Raw genomic sequence first — 17852 nt, 5'->3', positions numbered from 1 at the left:
AATTATTTCTGTCTGGGCTCCTATATGCCCTACTAATGGTGGTTTTAACATGACATCCATTGTGAGATAATATAAGCTGTGTTTTCAGCCTGTCAGTTACTTTCTTTATTGACTTGTGCGTGAGTCGGGCAATGGTAGGTACAGCACATTGTGAGCTCCGTGAGACGGGGCTGGTATAAATGATTTGATACGCAGTGGAATATGGTGGCACTACATCATTAAAGGAAATCAAAAACTAAAATGGGGAAAAAAAACTGTCCTCCTGTGTTCTGCAGTAAGACCATTTACCCAGCTTCAAATATATATCAACATTCTCATTTCTTGTAGTGAAGCCAATCAGCACATTTTTACCTTGACCTGCAAGAAATATTAACAATTACTCAATATAAAGATTGCCACATGGTTAGTGACTGCGGCCGCTCCCGGGAACGAGAGAGCAAAGCAATTTCAAAATGTCAGGTATGGGTTCACGCATGGCTGCTGTATGAGAGAGCGATCTTTAAACAAAGAGGCTCAGCCTGTACAAATAGCCGCAAAGGTCTGCCAGCTCCTTCTCATAAATCCTGGGTTCAGAGCAAACACAGAGACATTGAAATGATCTTGATCGCACCTGTTTCTGAGTGCCCCCATTTTATTATTACACTATATAACATGGAAAAGCCAGTTCTGCAGCCTTTATCCTTGGCCAACAGTGACATAGAAATGTAATTCTTTTTATATCCTGAGGGCCAAACAGTGAAAAGAAAAAAAGGCCACAGATGTTAAGGAGATTTCGAAGGATGATGGACATCCTCTGTTTGAATTAACTTTCTGTGAAATCAAGTATTGTGGTGCCCCCCCCCCCCCCCAATTTATTGAATATTTCCGCTTTTATTGGCAGTCTGCATATGAAAGTACCCAGCCGCTGCCTTCTGTCAGACTCCATTTGTATAATATCTACATCTGTGTTCCATGCCCCTCCCACCTGCTGCAGGTATTATGAGGGGTTAGGCCCCTTTCACACTGGAGCGGCGACGGCGGTAAAATGGCGCTTTTTTTAGCACTGTTTTAGCTGCGGTATTCGGCCACTAGCGGTTTTACCCCCCCTGCTAGCGGCCGAGAAAGGGTTAAAACCACCGCAAAGCGATGCTGCAGCATCGCTTTGCTGGCAGTATGGCCGCGTTGCCCTGTTGATTTCAATGGACAGGAGCGATGTATACACTGTTCCAATGATGCTGCTAGCAATACTTTTACTCATCGTCCTGCCAGTGCAGCGCTCCAGTGTGAAAGCCCTCAGGACTTTCACACTGGTGACACAGCAACAGCTCTTTTGGGGCACTTTGCAGGCGCTATTTTTAGCGCTGTAGCGCCTGTAAAGCGCCCCAGTCTGAAAGGGGTCATAGAGGAGATGTATGGCCAAAGCTCTTGTGGCCATACTTGCCCTGTGGGTCACAGGAGTGCACTTATTTCTGCACTCCTGTGAACCTAGATTCAGCAGACAGCAGGTTTAAGTCTTCTGTTGGCTGACGTCACAGAGCCGGGCCAGGCTCTGCAGGGATCTCGACAACAATGTTGGGATTCATCCAGGTGCCTGACTGGAAGCTGGCTCAGCCTCTCGGTATGCTGCTCAGAGCCTGAGCCAGCCACTCTAGTGAGTGCTGAAGGGTCAGAGCAAAGAACTTGATCACAGTCGGCTCTCTATGCTCATTGAGGACTGAGAACTCGGCGATCAGTGGAAGTAAACCCATCCATTTAAACAGTTTAAAAAAACAGATACGTTTGCAACACGTGCCAGGAATGTAACGGTCGCATTGATTTTGCTCTCAAATAAACTGTCAAACCATCCAATGGCTGATGTTTTAACTAATCAAAGTGCATCATCATGGCATTTGTAAATTAAACAGAGGCTGAGATGGCAGCTTCTATGGCTGAAAATGATAGGAGGGTTTACTTCCACTTTAAAGAGGAAGTAAAGCCTGATGGGTTTACTTCCTTTCATTCCCTGCAAAGGTAAAGCATAATGGACTACTATGCATCGCATAGTAGTCCATTATGTGTCACTTACCTGACACAGGAGCCAGCGATGTCACCGCTGTCCCCTGTAGTCCGGCGTATCCATCTTCTCGTGGGTCTCGCTGCTCAGCCGCTGTCATTCGGTGAAGCCACGAAGACGTCACTCCCGCGTATGCGCACGGGAGCCGCCACTCGCGGCATATCGCTGTTGACCACGGCACTCTCAGTGCGCCTGCGCGCCACTGTCTACGGCGCATGCGCCGTAGACAGCGGTGCCTGTCTTTCGGCAAATATCTCCTAAACCGTGTAAGTTTAGGAGATATTTCTTGGACCTACAGGTAAGCCTTAATCTAGGCTTACCTGTACGTCAAAGTTGGTTGTAAGGGTTTACAACCACTTTAAGTTACAGGCAAGATGTGAATACAGCATAACGAGTAAGGGGGCATCTGTGCTTACAGTACACCTGTGCTAAACTACTACACACATTAAAGTATTTCTTTTTAGAACAGGCAGGAAAATTCTGTAAAACAAGCCCTCACATCTGTAGCTAGAGGTGTTATGGAGAAAAGCATTTTCAAAGTTTGACAACATAGGCATTTTAATCTCAGCTCCTTTCCACTTTTCTCTGGCAGCCTTCCAGCTTTCTTTTGTAAACAAACACCAGGTGCTCTAAGTTGTTAGAAACTCACCAAACCTGACTTCAGAGTCTTATCTTTGAGCATACAGTGCCTTGAAACAGTATTTATACCCCTTGAAGTTTTCAACATTTTGTCATGTTAAGGGATAGACCAACACAAAGTGGCACATAATTGTGAAGTGGAAAGAAAATGATAAATGGTTTTCATTTTTGATATATTTATATATAAAAAAAAAAAGTAGCGTGCGTTTGTATTCAGCCACCTCTGATACCCATAACTAAAATCTAGTGGAACCAATTGCCTTCGGAAGTCACCTAATTGGTAAATAGAGTCCATCTGTGTGTTTATTCTCAGTATAAATACAGCTGTTCTGTGAAGCCCTTAGAGTTTTGTTAGAGAACCTTAGTGAAACACAGCATCATGAAGGCCAGGGAACACACCAGACAGGTCAGAGATAAAATTGTAGTGTTTGAAGCAGGGTTAGGTTATTAAAAATAAAAAAGGCCGGGCAAGGAGAGCATTAATCAGAGAAGCAGTCAAGATGCCCACAGTAACTGAAGGAGCTGCAGAGATCCACAGCTCAAGTAGGAGAATCTGTCCACAAAACAACTATTAGTCATGCACTCCACAAGTCGGGCCTTTATGGAAGAGTGATAAGAAGAAAGCCATTGTTGAAAGAAAGCCATAAGAAGTCCTATTTGCAATTTGCGAGAAGCCATGTGGGGGGGACAAAGCAAACGTGGAAGAAGGTACTCTGGTCAGATGAGACCAACATTGAACTTCTTAGCCTAAAAGAAAAATGCTATGTGTGGCGGTTAACTAACACTGTACATCACCCATAACACACCATCCCCACTGTGAAACATGGTGGTGGCAGCATCCTGTTGTGGGGATGCTTTTCTTCAGCAGGGACAGGGAAGCTGGTCAGAGTTGACGGTAAGATTGATGAAGCCAAATACAGGGCAATCTTAAAAGAAAACCTGTTGGAGTCTGCAAAAAGACTCGAGACTGGGGTGGAGGTTCACCTTCCAGCAGGACAACGACCTTAAACATACAGCCAGAGCTACAATGGGTTGGATTTAGATCAAAGCATATTCATGTGTTAGCCCTTGTACACACGGTCACAGAATCCAGCGGAATGTGTCCTATTGGACCGTGTTGTCGGATAATCCGACTGTGTGTGGTATGCATCGGACTGATTCTGTCGGAATATTCGTCGGACCCAATTTTCCAACTTGTTGGAAATATTTCCCGACCAACTGGGCCGATCGGACATACTCCGATCATGTGTAGAGAATTTTGATCGGACCAAGTGCCACGCATGCTCAGATCAAATTCCTACATCAAAGCTATTGGCTACTAGCCTGAATGTAGTCCCATCGTAACGAAATTACGTCATCACGTTCTGAAAGATCGGATTTTTAGACAACTTTGACCGACCGTGTGTATGCAACAGTTTCGGACAAGATGCGACGGACAAGATGCGACGGACAAAATCCGACGGATTTGGTTGTCGAAATCTCCGACCGTGTGTACAGGTGCTTAGAATGGCCCAGTCAAAGTCCAGACCTAAATCCAATTGAGAATCTATGGCAAGACTTGAAAATTGCTCTTCAGACTCTCTCCATCCAATCTGACAGAGCTTGAGCTATTTTGCAAAGAAGAATGGGCAAAAATTTCACTCTCTAGATCTACAAAGCTGGTAGAGACATCTCCAAAAAGACTTGCAGCTGTAATTGTAGGGAAAGGTGGTTCTAAAAAGTATTGACTCAGGGGCTGAATACAAATGTACACCACACTTTTCACATTTATTTGTAAAAAATTTGGGAAACCTTTTATCATTTTTCTTTCCACTTCACAATTATATGTGCCACCTTGCGTTGGTCTATCACATAAAATCCCAATAAAATACATTTACATTTTTGTTTGTATCATGAGAAAAGGCAATGTATGCTACTTCATGGTACATGTAGCTTCAAAGGACAGTCAAGGTGTGTTTTTAAAGTACATTTACAGCTTTAATGTAAAAACTTGTTTGTCGGGGCAAAGGTTCAGTTTAAGTCCATTCAGTGTATCTTAAACTAGAGCTGAACTCAAAAAAATGAAGATCTGTTATCTTTATAGGGAACATTTAGAAATTCTAGTTGCACCTTGGCAATATTTTCAAAAATCCACCTTTTTGGCTGAAATTCCTCCTGAAAAATACTGATGTGAATGTACTTGGTGGAATGCAAGTGTGCCATGGCACTCTTGCACTTGTAGCAGTATATCTGCAGTGTGTCAGAAACCTTGGAATCACACTGAGACAGAAGTACAGTTAAATCTCACATGTTGATAATAATAAAAAGTAAACAGTCAAAACATAGCCAGAGTTCAGGAACCAGAACAGATAGTCAGACAAGCCAAAATGTCAGGGAGCCAGAGAGGAGCATAGTAGAACAGCAAGCAGGATCTGGAGCCAGAAGGAATGTCAGCCAAGCAAGTCTTTTTAACAGGAACACAGGAGAGCATCTCTAGCAATGTGAAGAAGGCGAAGGCAAAGATCTGGGCTGGACGGCTTAAGTAGGCAGGACTGACTAGCAGGATATCATCAACAGGTGAGTCACTGTGGCGAGATGGGAGCTGGCAATTAGCCGACAGCTGAGCTGCCAGCTCAGAGAAGGAAGGGCTGAGCCCAGCCCTGACAGTGTGAGATCTAAGGTACTGTTGCCCCTGACTGCTTGTTTCTGGAAATTTGGTGATATCGCTGCTATTTTGCTCACTGTTCTCCTTGCTGGAGGCTCTGACTTGAGGAAGCAAAGCCCTGCCTATATGAAAGTGGCTGTTTCCACACAGCGCACAGAACCACAAGAAATGGAAAGCCAGTAATGAGGAAACCTCAGCTGCAGCTAGACCACATGGGATACTGGTGACTAGGCCTATGCCCTTTTTTCTGCCTTTTTGAGAGGGAGGCACAGCATCCGGTTTTCGGTTAGTCTTTTTGATCTGGGTTTATGTAATCCAGGGAATCCAGATTTTACAGAACTTCTCACATGTGTGATGGGTGGGGCCTGCTTTCTTCAAAATCAGCAGTGTAAACACTTCTCACTTTGTTTTTGTTTTTTTCATTTGTCAAATTTCCAAGTGGTTTTGAGTTTGATTGGACATCCGGAGCAATTTCTTAGTGTTGGCACATTTAATACTTGCTGCCCTTTTTAATTTAAGGGACAGCAAGGAGCTAGCAGTGGGTGTGTTTGGTAATTGCCTCTCCTGTATTACAAACTGGTTCCCAGATCCACCAAGCTGACAAAGTATAGAATGGTGGACAGATGCCCAACAGCTATGGTGTAGCTCTCCAGTGGGTGGTCCCTGTATGCTTAATGTCCAGTTATGAATGGAGAACACCATTTAATTTGTATTTTGAAGACTTCTTGTTTTACAAAGTAGGTTATTGTACAAATTTGTGTCTCTAATTCTGTACAAATGCTGCATAATTTCCTTCTGCTATGCTGACACAGTTATTATTAAAATGCAAAAGGGGATGTTTTTTAATGAGAGCTCGAAAACCAAACAGCTGAGCTGATTCCTCTCCAGCTTTGGAATAACAGAAAATCTTCAAAGTGATTTGTTTTCCCCGCTGTGATCACTGGAAGAAAGGTAACAGACAAGAATGAATGGATCGAGCTCTTTAATGTGTACAAATTTCAATTCATTCCTTTCATTTAAAGAAAATGAATTTTAAAGGTCTTGATAAAACTCCAGTTTTTTGTGTGTGGTATTTTTTTTGTTTTTGTTTTTTGTATTTTTTTATTATTTTTATTAGCTCATAATTTAAAATTAAACTTGTTCTGCAATTTTTGGCTTCAATCCAGAGCTATCCCTTGTATGGATAACATTTTGCCACTAGATGCTGTCAAGTGCCAAGATTGCCCACATGAGGAGGGGAGTCTCGCACAGCCGAGACGTTCCTACAATATTGCTGGAGCTAGAGTAACCTCGGGTAAGTATTAGGGGGGGCTGAGGGAAGGGGGGGTGCCTTTACAACTTTAAGAGGGCCTTACCTATCAGAGCTTACAATCTAATAGGGTGGGGCAAGTCTTACAAAAGGTTATAACTGGGGGAGATGAGCGAACGGACATGATTAACCACTTGCAGTCCCGGCCATAGCCAAAAGATGGCTGCAGCGCGGCGGCTTATTTTGGGAGGGTGCCATGGACACCTTCCCAGAATATTTCTCCCACGCGGCCCCCTGGGGCACGCACTCGGTGCACGCTGCGCCTCATGGATCACAGTAAATGGCTGCTGACAGATTTGACAAAGCACGCACTTGTAAACAAACTGGCGTCATGTCCGGTTCCTCTCTCCCCTCTCTGTACCGATCTATACAGTGCAAGGGGAGAGAGCGGGTGCAGCAGCGCTGTGGGTTGGATGTGTAGTGCCTACAGCATTGATCGTGCCCATTCCAGCACTCGTCCATCCATCCCAGCAATACTCATCCATCCGTACTCGGCAATACTCATCCATCCTCATCTATCCAGCCATGCTCAGCCATCCATCTATCCATACTCGGCAATACTCATCCCATACCCAGCCATCCCCATCCACAGCTCATCCATGCCACTACAGTGCCTCAGTATAATAGGTAGTAAAATTAGATTTGAAATATATGCCCCTAGAACACCTGATGGGGTGTAATTTTTGCCATGTACATGCTATGTGTTTATAAATATTGTATAAATGGACAAAGCGGTTTCATTTTCTTTCATATTTTCCAAAAACTTGTAGAAAAAATTATTAAAAAGACTCATAGATTATACATTGGGGTGTTTTTCTCTTTCCATGATGGGTTCATTTTTTGGGGCGTTTTTATTGTCCTGGTGCTCCAGGGCCTTAAAGTGCAAGAAGTAGTCAAGAAATTAGATGTGTAATTTATGCCCCTGGAATGCCTGACGGTGCTCCCTGCATGTTGGGCCTCTGTATGTGTCCATGCTGTGTAATAGCCTCACGCATGTGATATTGCACCATGTGGATACTCAGGAGTAGTAGAATGTATTTTGGGGTGTAATTTGCGGTATGCATATGCTGTGTGTGACAAATTACCTGATAATGACACTTTTGTGGAAAAATAAAAAAAAATCTTGATTTTGCAAAGAATTGTTGGGAAAAAATTACAACTTCAAAAATCTCACCATGCCTCTTTCTAAATATAGAAAGATATTCCAAATAAATGGAATGTCTACTTTACAAAAAGGGGTAATTTGGGGGGTATTTGTATTGTCCTGGCTTATTAGGTTCTCAAGAAATGATAGGCTGTCAGTACTTCAGGTGTGATCAGAATTCAATGATTGGCACCATAGCTTGTAGACTCTATAACTTTCACACAGACCAAATAATATACACCGATTTGGATTATTTTTACCAAAGATGTGTAGCAGTGTAAAATTTTGGCCAAAATATATTATGAAAAATTACTAATTTGCAAAATTTTATAACGGAAACAATTTTTTTTACCAAATTTTTGCTTGTTTTTCATTTATAGAGCAAAAAATAAAAACCCAGCGGTGATTAAATACCACCAAAAGAAAGCTCTATTTGTGTGAAAAAAAGGCCAAAAATTTCATATAGGTACAGTGTTGCATGACTAATTGTCATTCAAACTGAGAGCACCGAAAGCTGAAAATTGGGCTGGTTAGGAAGGGGGTTTAAGTGCCCATTGGTCAAGTGGTTAAAGTTGTTGGAGGCGTGATGGGCTTCCCTGAAGAATTTTTTTTCTTTTTTTCGGGGATCGCCTAAAAGTAGCCAACGTAGGAAATAGCCGGACAGACTGAGGTAAAGAGTTAGAGGATGGGAGAAGGGCATCAGAGGAGGAGACGGGAGCTTGAGAGCAAGAGGTCTTAGGAGCAGAGCGGGCAGTTTGGATGATATTTGGAGAATAAGATACCTTTTTATAGACCATCAATAATTGAGTAAGCAAAGTCAAAGTGCTGAAATTCTAACATGTTTTAGCTACTGGGAGCTAGGGAAGGGAGAGCTTGGCCGCTTAAAGAAGGGGGCCCACTGGAAAGGACTTCAGTAGTGAAGAGGTTGCCAATGGGTACAATTTGTGCTCAATTTGGCAAAAGCTGTTTATATATTGTAGATTTTAGTTTTTCTTCTCTATCCTAGTGTTGTCTTAGAATCTGTAATATACTCGTAAGATGCAGAGTATGTTGCTATATAATAGACTTGTCGCCTTTTCCTAAGCATCTCATGTTCAGGGGAGCTTTCTGCCTTTCACTTATTCCCTGACGGAGAGTAAGAGGCATTTCTAGCAGCTGATAGAATGGAAAATGCATAGAGCCGTTCGCTCTAATTTCCTCCTAATCTGATTCATTATGTATGAAATGCAAACCCAGCTTGCGCTTCGAAGTAAACAGTCCTGGATCATGTCGCTGGGCTGCTCTCGTGTTGCTGAGTGATGGAAAGACAAAAGCAGTAAGCCACAAACTTATGTCCCAGCCACTGTCTCTTAAAGGGAATGCATAGTTTTTGTGTGAGATAAATATATATTAATAATATTTAATGAGATTTCATTTTTTTAATTATGTATATATTTTTGCATGTAATAAACTTAAAAAAAAATAGTATTCAAATGAAAACACAGTTTACATTATTTAATAATATTATTATTCAGGATTGATCTAGCAGTACATGAGGCCTTGCTCATCAGTTTATAATGTAACATTTTTTTATTTTATATGGGTACTTTAAAAATTGCATCCAAATATTTTGCATTTATTTATGATTACTATTCTTAACTGTCCTGTTAAAAAAAAAAAAAAAAGAGGTTCATAGAGCTCACTAGCGTAGGCTGAAATTTACACGCCCATATGATTGAGAGCAGTCACAACTTCCTTCCCTCCATCTTTCTCTGTTACAACAGGCTTACGGACTTTCAAACCCAGAGTGACGGTCTAAAGGCAAGCAGCTTCTTCTGTTATTCAAAAACACATCCTGTATAATCAGTGTGTCCTGTATTTATTAATAAAGATTTTTTGTACATATTAAATACATAGTATGTACATAAAATTTTTTAAAACTTGTTGACGTAAAAGAAAATAACCCAAAAGCAGTATAGTTTCTCTTTAAAGCCTAGGGGCCTATTCACGTGTGTGTGTGTGTGTGTGTGTGTGTCAAACAAAGAAAAACAGAGCCTGTCTGAGCCTTAACAAAATGTGCAGAAGGTCAAAAAAATCGCAAATTTACGGTTGGGTTATCTCTCGATTTGTCATGGGTACAAAAAAAGAATTTAAATTCTAATGTTTTAAAACTAAGCTCCAAGCCACCATCTAGGACAGTGTTTTCTTAACTCTAGTCCTTGGGGTGCCCCAACAGGTCATGTTTTCAGATTTTCCTTCGGATGAAACGTCTGTGGTAATTACTAAGGCCGTGAAACTGATCTAATCGCCTATGCAGAATAATGGAAAGCCTGAAAACATATTGATCTGTTGGGGCGCCTTGAGGACTGGAGTTAAGAAACACTGATCTAGGATAATTGATCCCTGGTACCTTCCAATCATGGGATTTACACAAACCTGCCACACGGGTGACACCACTTTCTCCGTTACAATTAAGAAATACACTGGTGCCCTCCTGCTGGTTGGACGGTGAAGAAGCAAAAACATAGCGGTTCTGATCTCTGCTCACTCCACAATCCCCTCCCTATTATGTTCCTTCCCAGCATTTGCATATAGGTCATGGCTCTCAGTCCTGCCTGTCTCTCTTACCCAGGGCTCAATTCAGAGTTAAATTCCGAAAAAGGTATGTTTGATCAATTGCTGCATAAGATAACTGTCAAAAATACCTGCAATTCATAAAAAAAGTGCACGAATTACACATGTGATGTTCCTTTTAATTAATGTGGGGTTTTTTTCTCTTGATTTATGTGACCAGACTGCAGTCTAGCTTGCTCTGCACAGTATTTTAATGCTGGCGTTTTTTACCGACCAGTAAACAACCCTGCCCATCCATTCTGTGCCCTGATATGGATTTTGAGGAGACCTCACACAATTCTTTTTTAAATTTGTTGTGGGGGTTCCCCTTAAAATCCACATCAGACCCTAAGGGGAATGGGGGGGGGGGGGAATGCTGTTTTGTGTTTTTTTTTTTTTTTTTTTTTTTTTTTTATTTGCTTTTTTTGTTTTTTAAATTAAAACCTTTTTAAATGCCAGCAATTCTTTTCTTTTCTTTACATTATGCTGTCAGCAGGGAACCTTGCCGACGGTAGATAAGTCATGGTGGTAAAGAACGCGGCAGCCGCTCTTCTTAACAACTAGTCTAATTGAACATATTACTTGAACGTGTGGCTTGACCATGACTTGTTTAAATGCATTTATTTATATAGTTTCATGAATTGACTTTAGAGTCAGTTTATGTGGTATTTACTGTGTTTATTAGTGCAGTAAATACCGCATAAACTCAGTGAATTGACATTTTGAATATCACATGAGATATTTGGTAAAAATGTCACGTGATCAAATTATCTCATGTAATATTTGTTTATGAATTGAGTCCCCAGAGTAAGAGCTGATGGACAGGGGATTACAAGATACCAAGCCAAATGCAGTTACTTTTTATGTCTTATATTGGTTATATCTGCCTAGAGTTAAGCCTTGTGGCTTCATTGCAGAATCTTTAGACTTTTTTGCATTTTTCCTCCTTTTCTGAACTGAGTTTTTGTTCGCTGTCTTCCAGGTCTCCTCCATGACACAGATCATCCCTACAGCAAGTTTGATGACTAATTCATGAGGATAGCTTGCTTCACTCCGTCCTGATGCATGAGCGCCATCCCGGATTAGGGTCCCCGTTCTCTAGGCTATTAACTATCGCATGCATGCGCCATGCAAAGTCTAACTTGAAGCTGTTCTGAAGTTTTACACTTTTATTTTTTTTTTTTTTTTTTTTACACTTTTATCACCTTGTTTTAGCCATTCATTTCACTGTGGATATGATTTATAATATTGTGTGAATGTGAAACGTTTTCTTTATTGTATTCTGTTAACATTTTATGTTGACCTTTAAAACCACTTTCCAACCATGATTTGTAAATCTGTGGTCACTTTGTGTTCTATTTTTTGTGTGGTGGTTTTTATTTTTTTTTATTTGTTTTTATTTGTTTGGGGGGGGGGGGGCTTCTGTTTAGTAATACAAGGCTGTGGGTTTGTGCCCCTGCCTGGATTCTTATTTGTTACTCATTTTACAGTAGATATGGTTATACTTTTGTAAAGTGAACTTTTTTTGGTACACCTTTCTTTTGTGGTGTGTTTTTTGTTTTGTTTTTTTGTTTATTTTTTATTTATTTTTTTCTAGACATCTAGATGGGGTGTAAAATCTTCAAAACCTCGTCCTGTGATTTGCATCTTTTAGAATCTTTCCCTAAATGGATGCCTTTGCTTCCAGCATGATTGGGTTTAAAAGCACGGTCCACCCAAAACTGGTATATTGACAATGCTAGACTAAATTGCTTGGTAGCTTTCTAAATTGAATGTGTTGCATACACAGGTTGGAAGCCCTTTCCACTTAAAGTGAAACTTTCTTGTAAAGGGGGGGGGGGGGGGAAATCCCTTTCCGAGCAACTATAGAAACTGCATGTTTTGTGGGTTTCGTTTTTTTTATCACACAAGCAGCAAATTAGATTTTGAAGTTCTGTAAACCTTGCCAAATTACATATTGCAAAAATTATATATAATTTTTGATCACAGAAGCTACAGCTTAAAATGCATGGGTAAAAGACTTGTGTGGCCATTATAAATTTTCTTTTGCTAAAAAAAAAAAAGGGGGGGGGGGATTTCCTTTGGAGTTTGTGGTTGGAATGATGCATGGGGGGCGATGGTGGCAGAGCTGGGAACACAGTTGCTTTTATGGCCATTTGGGATTCCAAGGGATATAAAGAGTGTTAATTATGTTTAGTCAACATATATCCAAGAAAGTGTTTTTGCGGTTGAATTTTGTTGTAATTCATAGATGATTGGATTCAATTAAGTGTCCATTCACACTTGTATGATTTTCAATTCGACTTTGGACATCAAAGTCGGATGATGAGTCCTACCCCATGTTTTCCAATGATAACCATTCATATATGTGCGACTTAACATTGCAGCAACTTCAACATAGTTCATGCACTACTTTTGGTCCAACTTTCACGCAACTTGAGGGCCATAGTCTTCAATGTTAACCCTCAAAAGTTTCATGAAAGTCATACCTGAATGTTTTACGTGCAACAGTTGTCAATTCTCTTTGGTCAAAGTCACATCTAAGTCATACTCATCCAAAGCTGCTTCATAGTTGCCTTCCAAAGTTGAGCTACTTTGGAGTCGTACAAGTGTGAATGGAGCCTAAAGGATCTGTAACTCAATAGGAAAAGTCACATGATATGAATTTAAAATCAGAACTCTGGTGTGAACAAACACTCTAATTTCTAATGGCAGATTCATAAACATTAAAGCATTACCTAAAACTTATAATCTAAATATAAATGTATATGTATGTATAGCTGTTCCCTCTGATGATAACTCTGAAGCCTTGTAGAGACTGCTGTTGTACCTAGTTATTATAATGTTTGTTCTTCGTCCATCTCCTGTCCCAGCATAGAGCCATAGGGGGCAGCAGAGGGCATGTGCAGGCACAGGATTTGATTGTTGGCTCAATTAGAGGCAGTCAATTAGTGCTGCTCCCTGAAAGGTGAGCCACCCCACAGTCAGAAATATTGACGCTATGTTAAGGATTAGAGAGGGGGGGAGAAACAGCAGCTAAACTTGAATTCATGGTTTTGGCCATCTTAAATGTTTTATTTTTTTTAAATGAGGTCTGTTCATATGCAATGAATGTATTCTTATCTAGACAACCAGAATGATTGATCTGTTTCCTCCCTGCTTTAACATTATTGGGGTTCGGTGGCAGACTTCTATGTCTGGGCCCACCCAGCTCCTAATATCCTTCACTTTGTGCAGAAATTGTAGTATTTGATGTAACCATAATTATGGAATTTTGTTTTACAAGTAATTGTTCCATTAGCTATCGCATTACTTACAAAGGAGGCATCAAAATCATTGTCTGTCACATTCCTGGGCAGGAGGCCTGAATATCGTTTTAAGTGTAATCTGTTCTGATTCTCTTACAGAATCTTTTATACATTTAAAAAAAGTTATCAACACCTTTTTTCTAATAAGTCATTTAGGAATCCTATATATGATTGGAAGGTACAGTGCTTCTTTTAAGATCATTTGTACAAGAATTATTAAAGAACAGCCAAGGCAAACACACTTTACACACCTATGTATTTACGGTTCAGCCAGTCTTGTGCCTCTTAAACTTTGATTACACTGCACGGCCAAGTAGATCATTCCGCTGCTACTTGGTTCTGCCTTGATGAGTTGTAAAGTGGTTGTAAAGGATGAAAATGTTTTTTGTTTGCTTTTTTTAATTATTTTTTTGGATTGTGAGCATAATTCATTCCAGAAACATGCTTATCCAAAGCACTTGTATATCAAAGCAAGTTTCACCATAAGAAATAATAAACTGAGATGATCATTCCACAACCATTTATACATATAAAAATTGCTTAGGGCAATACAAAATACACTACGAAGTGTAATCACATTGCTAACCTTAGAGGCACAAAAAACACGAACAAAAAACAGCACCATTTTAGTGTTGAAGGATCGGTTTTAGGAGTCTGGTGCTCATCTGGAAGGTCGCTGGTGTATACAGTATGTGGCCAGAGGTTCGGGGGCACTGGTGGCTCTTAGCACTTCCTGGAGAACTTGAAGTCACTCGGACACTGGGGAACAGTTGACGTCACTTCCGGGTGCTCTGTACTCGCATTACACCCGCCCCACCCCCACCCGGCTAGGAGTTTCTCTGGAGTTCTTCAGGAACCACTGAAAGCGTTCAGCACCCCTGGACCTCTGGCCACATACTGTATACATCAGCGGCTTTACATGGATGAGCAACAGACTCCTTAACGCAGGATATTGTTTAACATTGTGAGTGTTATTCCACTTTTTTACATTAAAACTGATCCTTCTACTGCTCCTATATCAAGTTAAGAGAAATTTAACACACACATATATATATATATATATATATATATATATATATATATATATATATATTCTCTAGACTTGCAAACTGCTCTTATACCACGTTACTCCCAAACCAAGGTTTTTACCATAAATGCATTAAGGTAAAAAGTCTTTTGTGTCCCCAACGCCCCCCCTCCAGGTTGTCCAGTTCTGGGAGGGCACCTATTGACATCCTCCCAGATCCCTGGAGTGCGCTCTGATCGATTGTGTCCCTCAGCTGCAGCTGATCACAGATTGAGGTTAAGGGCCAATCGCAGTGGCCCTTTACCATGTGATCAGCTGTGTCCAATCACAGCCGATCCCTTGTAAACAAATGCCAGTTATCGGCATTTTTTAGCCAGCGCTGTCACTGTGTGAGGAATGGAAAGCTAATAACCAGCTTTACTCTGACAGCAGACATTTACACTGATAATCAGGGCACTGATTATAAGTACACATCTGTGAATAAAACAAATTGGCCATTTGCAAAATGTTATAACCGATACAAAGAAAAAAAAAACAGTGGTGATAAATGCCCCCAAAAGAAAGCTATATTTGTCTCCAAAATAATGGATACGTTTCACTTAGGTATATTACATGACTGCCCAATTGTCATTCAAAGTGCAACAGCACTGAAAGCTGAAAATTGCCCTGGGTAGGAAGAGGGTGAAAGTGTGCAAGTGGTTAAAGTGATATTAAAGCTCAGTTTTTTTGTTTTTTTAAATAACAAGCAGGTTATGCTTAACTGCTCTGTGCAGTGGTTTTGCAAAGAGCAACCCTGATCCCCCTTTTTAGGATCCCCTGCTGGCGCTCCTGGGCCCCCCCCCCCTCCGCCCTCTCCTCATTGGCTCACTGGCTGTGATTGACAGCGGTGGTAGCCAATGGGCTCCCGCTGCGGGCTCAGACAGTGAGGGAGGAAGAGTCCCCATACAACTGAGTCCATCATGAACATCGCTGGGTCGGAGGGGCTCGGGCATACAGAAGGTTTTTTACCTTCATGCATAGAATGCATGAAGTTGTTATAAAACCTTCAGCCTTTAGAACCACTTTAATCAATATGTATTTAAACTGTTTGTTTGCTTGGCGTTCAGTTTTACTATCAAAGCCAAAAGGATCCTTATGTCTGAAGTTTTGTAGTTTTTCATTTTTAAAGCCGTCCAGCCATGTATTGTGATGTGCAATTCATCCAGTGTAGACTTTAACTCTCTGCAGATAAACATGTCCCCTCTTTTGGGTTAACACATGATGCCTATTTTTTTTCTAATAAATTTATTAAAAGGGCCATTTGAAGAATAAAGTACATCATGCTGTAAAATCGTAACTGTACTGCAAATTAACATATGAAAGGAAAGACTATTTCTATAGGCAACAAACTTTTTTTTTTTATCCCCTGTAAATAGGATGCATGTCTGGTCATTGTTTTTTCCCGATGTTTTAATTTAGCGAACTGTTATTTTATTAGGGAAAGATTTTTTAACTTTGCACATTTTTCATTGTTTTAGTTTGTAAATCCTTCCCTTGTTATCTTTTGTTGTACGGCTGTTATGTTATAATGTTGTTGTTATCTGAATACAGTGGAGTCTGCTATTTTTACAGGGTGACGGACTACCCCAGGCAGTGTTAAAGCAATCTTGGCATGCTTGGTTGAAAGTGAAATTAATGACGCACATAGGAGCAATTCTTGAAAGCTTTGCAACCCTTGATAAACTTCTCGCCACCTACCATTTGCCAAACCCTATTACTATTTTTAAATGCTAGGTAACCTCCGGGGTCCTCATGGACACCACCCTCCCCCACTACTTTTTATTATTATTTTTTTTTTCCCATCTCTCCTCCCTCAAAGCCCATTCTTCTCCCAACACCCCCCCCCCCCCCCCAAATCCTACCTCCCTGTCCCTTCCCCCCCCCCCCCCCAAAAGCCTACACTCCCCATGCTCCTTTTGATAGTCCCAGAAAACTCTCCCAACCCTTCTACTTCATGTGATACTCCAGTAGTTATACTGGTCTCTCCCACTCGGGCCACTGCTCCCTGCTCATCACCCTGCCTCACCCTCTCTATCTCTGCCAAGTCAACCATGCAAACTATTGTATTATATCCTGTGCACATATGTATGTCAATGTTATGATTCATAGAAATCTCTTGTTTAACTGGTTGTCAGTGTTTGTACTATAAGCCTTCAAACCAATAAAACTCTTCTGAAAAAAAAAGTGTAAATCCATCCAAAACTGATATTTTGTGAGATTGCTGTGGTTTAAGCACTTGTGTAACAGAGAACCCAGCCCTAGCCAATCTTGGATCATAATTTCCATTCCATCCAACTGTGACCATCACAAATGATGGTCCCCCCCTGTACTCACAATGCATTTTTCATCATTTAAAATGAAAATTAATACATTTATTGGGTTGCACATAAGTGACACCTAAGCCCCCCCTTCCTTAATAGTCCACAGTTTCCTCTTGCACATTGAGTTGAAATCCTGTAGACTGTGATGTAAAGAGAAACTGAGGACACTGAATAAAGGTGGAATGCTGGAAACTCGGGGGGTGGGGGAGGTGGACTCTATGGTGATTCCAAGCCACCTTCTGCAAAGTTAATACACTAAGGCAAGTGGGGGGGGGGTGATTACTTGTATATGGGGAGCCTTAGTGTATTCACCCACCCCCTTACATCATTGATTCCCCCCCCCCCCCCCGACTGTTGCCTGACTGGAACTTTGCTCGTTCGGGTACAGCAGAGCAGTCAAACTCTGTCCTCTCTTCTCCAGAGTCCAGACCCCATCCAGTCCTCCAGTGACCGTCCCGGGCTGCCAGCACTCCTGTTCCCAAGTCCCGGCTCCCTCCAGTCCTGCTGTAATTCATAAAAGGCACCAGGCGGCACAATGACGTCACTGCGCACCCGCCCTCGGTCTGCACCTGCCCTAGCCCACAGCCATATTTTTTTTTTTTTTTTTACGGGCAGCTGAGAGCAGCTTCTTAACGGACATTTATGAATGGTTTGTAAATCGGCCTATTTTTAAAAAGTGTAAATTTACTGACATTTGGCAACCCTGGTGCCTACCCAAAAAAGAGATATCACTTATGGGTAGAAAATCAAACTCAAAGGTATTCCAAAAATGAAAACTACTGGTGACATTAAAAAAT

The 17852-nt window shown here is 41.1% G+C and overlaps 1 protein-coding gene across 1 annotated transcript in view; it reads left to right on the top strand.

Annotated features, from left to right (window-relative positions):
* Window positions 1-16925, top strand: part of LOC143996032 (pituitary tumor-transforming gene 1 protein-interacting protein-like) — a 113571-nt gene extending 96646 nt beyond the window's left edge. Inside the window, exon 7 of the mRNA XM_077490837.1 lies at window positions 11343-16925. Within this exon, the coding sequence (XP_077346963.1) occupies window positions 11343-11389 (47 nt within the window). The 3' untranslated portion in view covers window positions 11390-16925. The remainder of the gene's footprint in view (window positions 1-11342) is intronic.
* The last annotated feature ends 927 nt before the right edge of the window (window positions 16926-17852 follow it).

Source organism: Lithobates pipiens, unplaced genomic scaffold, assembly GCF_037356315.1.
Source record: "Lithobates pipiens isolate NorthernLeopardFrog02 unplaced genomic scaffold, aLitPip1_a1.2 Scaffold_19, whole genome shotgun sequence".
NCBI classification, from domain to species: domain Eukaryota; kingdom Metazoa; phylum Chordata; class Amphibia; order Anura; family Ranidae; genus Lithobates; species Lithobates pipiens.
This window is presented reverse-complemented; position numbering and strand designations above follow the sequence as displayed.